The following is a 9,567-nucleotide window of genomic DNA, read 5'->3' on the forward strand; positions in this document are numbered from 1 at the left end:
TTCTGTGTGCAGAATCTTTCTTTAAAACTCATCCAAATACATTTGGGGGGCATTCACCAGTTTCTTTCAACAGGGGGTCAAACCAAGGGGTTGCCCCTCCCCCAGACACCTGTCCCTGCAGCCTGGCTCAATTCTGGAAGGGGGGGGCTGTAGGGCCTGGGGGTTATAAGCTAGGCAGGATGTGGAAGGGGAGAATACATTACAACCATCCTCAACCACTGAGCAGCATAAAATCATTGTGGGGGAGGGAGATGTTCCCTCATTCATTAACCCATCTGCTCTAAAATATTTTCAAGTGACAGTAAAAACACCCTCATTTATTAAAACTTTGCAGACTGGGGAGATCCAAGTCACTGATGTGAAGCAGGATGGACCCCATTCTGAGATGAGCCTCAGGAGATGTCAGGACACCAGCCACATGAGAAACCTGTATAGGGCACCTCCAGGATTGGGGCTGGATCCCTCAAAGGCAGCTGGTGACTCCTCAGGGCAAGGGGAGGCAGGGAATCGAGTGGCTGCCCGGGGTCTGAAATGAGTTTAAGATCCTCTGTGAACCACCCCCCAAAAAGACCCGATTCTTCGAGGCCCTGCATTTGGTGTGGTTGTTTACCCCCCATGCAAAACGCTGGTGCAACCTCCCGATTCGCACCCCACCAGGCCGCTCACAGTGGTGCAAAGCAGCTGGCTGCACGAGGCATCAGGCCCTGGAGAATCAGGCCCAGGACTGGGAAGGGACGTGGGTCTGGAGAACAGCTCCATTCATGTTCCCCCTTGGAACTCTACGAGCCTGCTGGTGCAATGAGATTTCCTATTAAAACCCTGGACTAACACACCCACTCCGTGTGCCCAGATCAAACAGCTGGAATGGAGGTCAGTTCCAGATCGCAGGGGGAGACAGGTGGGAGTGAAGCAGGCCGAATGACGGGGAGGTGGGAGTGGGAGCCGCTCACCACTCCCTGCTGGGTTTCAATGCTGGTTTCACCTCCTCCTTCGGGGCAGATGCCGATTAACACAGGACATGACAATCCCAGGATGATGGTGTTCTGGTCAGTTTCTCCCGCAGCTGAGCTAGCCGGACCCCCTGGGGTAGCTGGGGGTGCGTGGGTGGGGTGTCCGAAGGCAGAGGATGTCTGTCACTCGGACACGCTGGTTATTTCAGCCGGAGTTCAATTCTCTATCCTAGTTCAATTCTCTATCCCTCCCAGCACAAGTTTCCATCCCCCTGCAAGAAACAGCTGCTGGGAAAATGGATCAAGAGCACCACCTAGGGGTGAAGCGCGAGATCATCCTCTGGAGGGTTCCAAGGTGAGGACCCATCAGCACCCCCAGCTGGTCCACTCCAAGGGGGGTGGAGGCCAGGCAGGAAGAAAAGGGCCGCGTCCCAGCGGCTGATCTGAATCCAAGCCTCCCACTGCAGGGACAGAAATGGTGACCGAGCTGGAGGAAGGATGGAGGTGTCCCCGGCGAGCCCAGACAAGGCCCCTCCTTCACCCGAGGGATCGGCCGTCAGCACCGTGGCACACCCGTCCGTCCCTGCTGCGGGAAGACAGCTGGGGTTCGCGGCCCCAGGTGTCCAAGCACCGTCCATGCCACTCTGGTATCCGAGCAACCCAGCTCCCCTCAGTATATCGCCTCGTCCATGTTGTCATCACTGTCGGCCCCAAACTCCTCCCCGTTGTCGAAGTAGGACATGATGTAATCCGTCTCCTACAGAACCAGAGGGCAAAGGTCAACGGCCCCAGGTGGGCAAGCAATGGCATCTCCCCTGCCGGGAGTGCAGCCGCTGCTGGGTGGGAAGGGGCGGCTGTTTAACAGCGCGCAGCAACGCTGCAGTTTGGGACAGGAAGTGGAAGGGATGGACACGTCCCATGGAAGCCACGAGGACGGGGAGTCAGGGAGGTAGGATGGAACTAGCCGGTCTAGGCCAAGACACTGCAGTACAATGCTGGGGAACAGGACCAGCGACTGGCGCATTCGCAGAACAGGCCGTGGCTTCCCCAAGTTGCCCCCGTTCCTCACCCCGCCCTGGAGGGACCTGCGCTAGGGGACAACGAACCGCTTGCTCAGCCTCTCTGCCGAGACTGGAGCCAACTGGGACGATGACGTTTGCAACGTGGACACCTGCCCGCTGGGAACTGGGATCAGACCTGAACAACTCAACCCTTGAGCCAGCTGCTTCCCATGGGAATAAAAGGCCCCGATCCTGCAGTCCCTTGCACAGCCAAAGCTCCCACCACTGAGAGCAACGGGCGCAGGAGGGGGTCCAGAGACTTCAGTGACAGAGAGCGTGGCTGGCCGGCCTCTCCAGAGGCGCCTCACCTCTTCGTGCTCCTCCTCGTCATACTCCTCTTCCTCCTCTTCCTTGCCTTCCTCCTCCTCCTCTTTCTCTCCTTCTTCCTCCGATGTCACTTCCTCCTCCTTCTTCTCAAGGGTCTGGGATTTAATAAGAAACAAAAGCCCAGAGGATGATCAAGCAGCAGCAACGCTCCTGTGCCATTCCCTGCATCAAGCCAGGCTGGTGGAGAGCGAACTCCGCCCAGGCGTCCCGCTGGCTCCATCCCACCCTGCAGAGCCATCAGCTGAGAGCCTGACACTTCCCACTTCAGCTCCCCGGCGACCCATGCTGTAATGCAGCTACTTCTGGCCAAATACCCAGAGCACAGCCAGGCACGGACAGCCACCTACAACGTGTATCCTGGGGTACCGCATGCCTCAGTGAGTAATGGCAAGTGTGATGTCCCCGGCGCTGCCCCCATGGCTACCTGAATAAGTGTGCCACAGAATGGTGGTGGCGGGTGGATGGGGCCAGAGGGGTAGTTCAGCAATCCAGGATGAAAATAATACCCTTCTGATGCCCAGCAGTGCTGTGGCGCAGAAGGATTCCCCACACAGGAAATCAGAGGGAAACCATTGTTACCTCCAGTTTCTTAATGGCTTCCTCCTTGTCCACCGGGAGCCGCTGTTTGTGCTTGGGGATCAGAATGGTGGTTCCTATCCCAGAAGAAGAGAGGAGGTCAGAACACAGCCAGATAATGGGGCATTCCTGGGGGACAGCATGCGATGGGCAGTGGGAGAGCTAGTTTCATTACCTTCATGCATCACGATAAAGCTGCAGTCGACTGACGTGCTCCAAGCCCTGCCACACACCACCGGGCCAAGCTCCCATTGCTGGGATAAGGACTTGGCCTGATGCTGTCACACACACCTCGTTAATTATTGGGCTACATTTCTGGGTTATGTGCGAGGTCACCCTGTTGGGTTTTGGCAGGAGGTAGGGCTATTCTGCTGACTCAGGCTAGAAACCAGACCAGGTGGGGCTCATTGCCTCCAATTCTGGGCATGAGAGGACCAGAAGGGAGCTAGGAGGACGCCAGATAGGAGCTCTTGTGGGAACAGCAAGCACAGGCTAAGGATTGTTTGTTTTCTTCTGTTAGGAATAAAATGCAGCCACTATCAAATCTGTGTAGCCTGGTAGATAAGGCATTGGCTAGGCACTCAGGAGCTGTGGTTCTAATCCCTGCTCTGCTGGGTGACCTTGCATCAATCATTATTTTCTTTAATACTCACTCTCCTTCCGGAGCTTTCGAACTCGGATCTTTAGCTCCCGCGGTAAGCGCCGCCAATCTGCAAAGACAAATAAGGAAATCACCAGACTGAGTCAGACTCATGGTTCGTCTACTCCAATAGCCCATTTCTGAGAGTGGCCAGAACCAGCTACTTCAGAAGGTGCAATAACCCTTGAGTGGACAATGATGGAAGAACAAAAGTTTCTTCCTTCCTACTAGTTAGTGATTGGTCTGTGCCCTGAAGTATGAGGGTTTATAATCTATGTATCTGTGCATCCACACCTGCACTCATCTATCCATTCCCATGTACATTTATCTAACTACCTATCATTATTTGTTCTAATTTAGCAATCTGTCTAATGTAACCGTGGATGTTCTTATCCACATAAACGTCTAAACTTCTTTTAACTCCTCTATGCTTTTTATTGTGGGAATATCCTGTGGCACAGAGTTCCACAGACTATGTAAAAACATTTCTTTCACCACTTCTTTATGTGCTGCCTTTCAGTTTCACTGGATCTCCTGTCCTGCCATATTGTTGTGTCTCTGGTGTTGTTATAAAGGTGATAAATCTAGCCGTGTCTTTCGCAATTCTCCACAGCTGTGAATCAGTTTTCCCGGAATAAAACTCTGAAGAGAAAGGTGAGCAAGGGTTAGACTGTAAAATATTCCCATGCATACCTGGGTTCCAATCAATAGCATTATCAATGGGGCCGGACATCTGATATTTATCCGAGTAGCGCTCAACATCTGAAAAGAAACATACAAACAGAGGTCAAAACTGTAGTTTTATCATAAGCATATAAATGGGCTTGAATTCTCAGGGCATGCCTATACTACCCGCCAGATTGGCGGGCAGCCATCGATCCAGCAGGGATCGATTTATCATGTCTAGTCTAGACACGATAAATCGACCCCTGAGGCCTCTTCCCTCGACTCCTGTACTCCAGCACTGTGAGAAGCACAGGCAGAGTTGATGGGGGAGCGGAAGCAGCCGACTCACAGCAGTGAAGACACCACGGTAAGTCCAGCTAAGTACGTCGACTTCAGCTACGTTATTCACGTAGCTGAAGTTGCGTAACTTAGATCAATCCTTCCCCCCTCCGTGTAGACCAGGACTTAGTTAAACTCAGACCTTGTCTACACATTTAACTAACCCAGTGTAGTAAAGCCATATAACCCCTGTAGTGTGGACACAATATAAAATGCTTATACTGGTACAGCTATACCAGAATAAACTAGCCCAGTAGAAGGCACCTTTATACCGATAAAACTGCGTCCGCACTAGGAGTTGCACTGATATAATGATATTGGCAAAAAAAAATCACACCACTGCCCAACAGAGTTATACCAGTATAAGTTTTAAGCACAGACCAGGTTTAAGCCCCTTTATACCAATCTGGAAGCATAAAGGGCCTTTAAAATGGGTATAACTTATATTTAAGGCTGCTTTATGCTTGCTGACTGGTATAATAATAAAAAAAAAAACTATTGCTTATCACCAGTAGGTCCATTTTACATATGGGGAAACTGAGGCACACAGCAGGGAAGTGAGTTGCCCACGGTAACCCAGCAGGTCAGTGAAGGAGCTAGGAATAGAACCCAGGGCTCATCTGTCCTAGCCATGCGCACCAGCCACTGGGTCCCACCACCTCAAGTGTAAAAGGACTTTAGCATCACTGAGAATTCAGGCCCAGTGTTTTCATTTGCATTAAGCTGCCTAAAGTACTTTTTTTTCTTTTTTCTTTTTTTAGGTGGGGGGAAACAAAACCAGTTAAAATGTTGGTCCTAAATCAACTGGAGCTGGCCCCCGGTACCTTTCTTGGGGGCGGCCGGCTTGACATAATATGGCAGATTCTTCATGGCTCCCCTCAGCTCTTGCTTCAGTGCCAGCATGTATTCCACCTCCTCACCCGTCTGCAGAGGGACTGGCTTGTACTCCATGGGCTACAGAGACAGGACGGGAGAGAAGCAAGTATCAGCTTCAAAGCTGGGGCTGCCAAGCTGATGATACGTACACAGGGGTCCAACATCATGAGAGAAGGGGCCCAGCTGTGAAATCCAGACCTGGATTTCAAACCCCTTAAAGTTGGGGGAGGGAGTTAGGATCCAGGGCTTTGGTCTGAGCGCAGCTCTGATGTATAAACATACTCGTGTGTATGTACCTTTGTGTGTGTATGTGTGTACATACATATGTGTAAGTGTATGTCCGTGTATAGAGATGTATGCATGGGTGTGTGTATGTACATACATATGCATGGCTATCTATGTATATACGTACAAGTGGGTGCACGTGTGTGTACATACATAGGCACGGGTGTGAACAGGTACGTACATACGGATGGGTGTGCCTGTACACATGCATTGGTGTGTGCGTCTGTATGTGAGTGTAGGCACAGATGCGTGTGTTTGTGTATACAGATATGGGGGGGGTGGGGCTATGGAGATTTTATGGAGTGCTCTTCAGCAGTGGTTTTCAACCAGGGGTCCGGAGCCCCCTGTGGGGAGGTGCGAGGTTTCAGGGGCTCTGCCAAGCAGGGCTGGAATTAGACCGGTTGGGGCCAAAGGCAGAAAGCCAAAGCCCCAGTGCATGGGGCTGAAGCCGGTGACCCAAGGCCCGCCACCCGAAGCCTGAGCAACTTAGCATCGCAGAGTTCCCAGTGGCGTAGGGCCCTGGGCAACAGCCCTGCTTGCTACCCCCGAATGCTGGCCCTGGCTCTTATATGTAGAAAAACAGTAGCTGTGAGCCAGGCAGTTTGTATAGCATGTTGGGGGGCTCAGAAGGAAAAAGGTTGAGAACCCCTGATCTACAGCCTGGATTCACTTAAATTCCAGGCTGGCAGCAACCAGAAGCTGCTCCCTCCTGATGGCTGGGGAAGAGCCATGAGTTGGTGGGTCTCAGCTCCCAGAGGACACACTTCCACATCCCCCTTTGGCACCAGTCGGCCGCCTTGCTAGCAGGGGGCTGAAAGGCCAAGTAGACTCCCCCCAGGTCAAGAGAGGGGCACCGGTAGGGCAGCATGCGGGGGATGTTTGTTCCGCTGATCTCCCTGCTCTGTGCACAGGGGCCTCCCTGCCCCAGTGCTGCCAATCCAGCACCTTTCACCCATGCCACAGTGACTGTGTGTTTAACGGGGCCCCGACGCGACACACTCACAGGGAAGAGTGGTGAGGGCTGGAGGGTGGATGGGGGCAGCGAGTCACCTTTACCAATGCCCACAGCTTCCACATTGAAGGTCATCTGGCTCCGACCCCTCCCTCTGCCTCCTCTTCCAGCCATGGCTCCCTCTGCGAGAAGAGGTGGACATAGAGCTGGGATCCAACACAGCCGAGACCTGCACAGGGGATAGGAGAACCTTTTCTGATCCTCAGGAACCTAGAGAATGGCATCTTCCCAAAGCCACCGTCCCAGAAAGCCTTGGGACAGAGCTCCATGCTAGGAACACCCTGCACTTAATAACATGAGAGCCACCTCGCTTGGAGGAAGTTAGTTTAATCTCAGCACCTCAAAAGTCTTCAACGGATTTATTCTGTGCACCTCTAGAGCGGTGCTTGACCCCAGTTTGGGGATGGAGACTCAGACAGCTATGGGGAAATAAGGCCTTAAACCCAGATCTCCCGTAGCCCAGAACAGTATGCTAGCCACTGCTCTATGCTCCTTCCAACACTAATAGGGAAACACACCTTCCATTTTGTCAGGTGTACTCACCCTTCTGCTGCTTGGCCTACAACTCACTGCAACCATCCTCTTAATATCTAGCAGCATGTTAAGGGGGGTTAAACAGTGTCCAACCTGTGCATCAGCCAACCACACAAGTTGCCCTGATGTGGTACAGAACAAGGGTGCGCAATCCGGGACCCAGGGCTCAGAGCTGAGGGTAGATGAGGCACGAACCAGAGTACGTGGAGCTGGATTCATAAATCAGCACGTATGGTATCTAGGGTAGAGCTCAAGCTGAGGGTGCATGGCGCTCAATGAATGGCTCCTACCAGACAGTGCAAGCCCAATGCTCCAGCGGCTCAGTAAGTAACACAGGGCCCAGAGTGTGTGTGAGATAGGGCTCAGAACTGACAGTATGTGGTGCAGGGTGGGGGTCCTATGGTACACACTGCCAGGCCCCAGGCTGCACAATGCACGGTACAGGAGCTGCACTGCAGGACAGCGGGTGCAGTGCCAGCCCCAGGCTGCACAATGCATGGTACAGGAGCTGCAGTGCCAGGCCCCAGGCTGCACAATGCACGGTACAGGAGCTGCAGTGCCAGGCCCCAGGCTGCACAATGCACGGTACAGGAGCTGCACTGCAGGACAGCGGGTGCAGTGCCAGCCCCAGGCTGCACAATGCATGGTACAGGAGCTGCAGTGCCAGGCCCCAGGCTGCACAATGCACGGTACAGGAGCTGCAGTGCCAGGCCCCAGACTGCACAATGCACGGTACAGGAGCTGCAGTGCAGGACTCAATGCCCAGCAGGACACAGGGCCAGACCCCAGGCTGCACAATGCACGGTACAGGAGCTGCAGTGCCAGGCCCCAGGCTGCACAATGCACAGTACAGAAGCTGCAGTGCCAGGCCCCAGGCTGCACAATGCACGGTGCAGGAGCTGCAGTGCCAGGCCCCAGGCTGCACAATGCACGGTGCAGGAGCTGCAGTGCAGGACTCAATGCCCAGCAGGACACAAGGCCAGGCCCCAGGCTGCACAATGCACGGTACAGGAGCTGCAGTGCCAGGCCCCAGGCTGCACAATGCACGATGCAGGAGCTGCAGTGCAGGACCCAGTGCCCAGCAGGACACAAGGCCATGCCCCAGGCTGCGCAATGCACGGTACAGGAGCTGCAGTGCCAGGCCCCAGGCTGCACAATGCAGGAGCTGCAGTGCAGGACCCAGTGCCCAGCAGGAAACAAGGCCAGGCCCCAGGCTGCACAATGCACGGTACAGGAGCTGCAGTGCCAGGCCCCAGGCTGCACAATGCGCGGTACAGGAGCTGCAGTGCCAGGCCCCAGGCTGCACAATGCGCGGTACAGGAGCTGCAGTGCCAGGCCCCAGGCTGCACAATGCGCGGTACAGAAGCTGCAGTGCAGGACAGCGGGTGCAGTACCAGGCCCCAGGCTGCACAATGCATGGTACAGGAGCTGCAGTGCCAGGCCTCAGGCTGCACAATGCACGGTGCAGGAGCTGCAGTGCCAGGCCTCAGGCTGCACAATGCACGGTGCAGGAGCTGCAGTGCAGGACTCAATGCCTAGCAGGACACAAGGCCAGGCCCCAGGCTGCACAATGCACGGTACAGGAGCTGCAGTGCCAGGCCCCAGGCTGCACAATGCGCGGTACAGGAGCTGCAGTGCCAGGCCCCAGGCTGCACAATGCGCGGTACAGGAGCTGCAGTGCAGGACAGCAGGTGCAGTACCAGGCCCCAGGCTGCACAATGCACGGTGCAGGAGCTGCAGTGCCAGGCCCCAGGCTGCACAATGCACGGTGCAGGAGCTGCAGTGCAGGACTCAATGCCCAGCAGGACACCGGGCCAGGCCCCATGCCCAGGACGCAGGGCTCGGGCGCGAGGCCAGGTCCAGGGCGCACCGGGCCAAGGACAAGCAGGGCTCGATGCTCATTAAAATGCTCCCGGGCCCGGGGAAGGGGTGTGTGGGGGCGGGGCGCTGCCAGCCGCTCCCCGCCTCCCATTGGGCCGCCGCGGACCGGACCGGACCGAACCGAATCGGCGCTTTACCCGGTCCGCCTAACGGAGTCCGGCTCGCACCGCCCTCCCCGACGACTCCACGTGGGTTCCGCCCGGAAGCGACTCGGATACACAACGTTCCGAAGGGGCGTGGCCCAAAGGCGCCGCTCAGTGGTGCGCGCCGCGGCCAATCAAGGGGCGGAGGAGGCGGGCGTAGGGGCGGAGCCGGCGGGCGTAGGGGCGGAGCCTGAGACTTTTGCTGGAGGAGAGACAAAGAAGGGTCTAAAGATGGATAAGGAAGAAAGACGGAGGGATGGACGGATGGGCGGACGAG

The 9,567-nt window shown here is 55.3% G+C and overlaps 1 protein-coding gene across 4 annotated transcripts; it reads right to left on the reverse strand.

The window, feature by feature from the left end:
- On the reverse strand, nucleotides 1-9,354 carry POLR3GL (RNA polymerase III subunit GL). 4 transcript variants are annotated; one of them, XM_050929746.1, is made up of 8 exons: nucleotides 9,285-9,354; nucleotides 6,724-6,901; nucleotides 5,384-5,513; nucleotides 4,248-4,316; nucleotides 3,568-3,624; nucleotides 2,918-2,991; nucleotides 2,320-2,433; nucleotides 1-1,707 (listed from the first exon to the last, which is right to left on the reverse strand). In XM_050929746.1, the coding sequence occupies exons 2-8, from the start codon at nucleotides 6,844-6,846 to the stop codon at nucleotides 1,621-1,623; spliced, it is 654 nt and encodes a 217-aa protein (XP_050785703.1). In that variant the 5' UTR covers nucleotides 6,847-6,901; nucleotides 9,285-9,354; the 3' UTR covers nucleotides 1-1,620. The 4 variants fall into 4 exon arrangements, with proteins under 4 accessions (XP_050785703.1, XP_050785704.1, XP_050785702.1 ...); XM_050929747.1 differs by lacking the exon at nucleotides 9,285-9,354 and adding an exon at nucleotides 7,462-7,616; XM_050929745.1 differs by lacking the exon at nucleotides 9,285-9,354 and adding an exon at nucleotides 7,276-7,440.
- Nucleotides 9,355-9,567: the final 213 nt, after the last annotated feature.

The sequence above is a fragment of the Gopherus flavomarginatus genome, chromosome 20 (assembly GCF_025201925.1).
Source record: "Gopherus flavomarginatus isolate rGopFla2 chromosome 20, rGopFla2.mat.asm, whole genome shotgun sequence".
In the NCBI taxonomy this organism is placed as follows: Eukaryota; Metazoa; Chordata; order Testudines; family Testudinidae; genus Gopherus; species Gopherus flavomarginatus.

Bases quoted from the DNA above. Each gene is read 5' to 3' on its own strand.
- POLR3GL (XM_050929746.1), bottom strand. From the start codon at position 6,846: ATGGCTGGAAGAGGAGGCAGAGGGAGGGGTCGGAGCCAGATGACCTTC. The intron at 2,992-3,567 runs GTGAGTATTAAA...CTTCTGGGATAG, and splicing joins TCGAAAGCTCCGGAAGGAGA to GAACCACCATTCTGATCCCC. The intron at 1,708-2,319 runs GTGAGGCGCCTC...CTGGTTCTGTAG, and splicing joins ACGAGGAGGAGCACGAAGAG to GAGACGGATTACATCATGTC.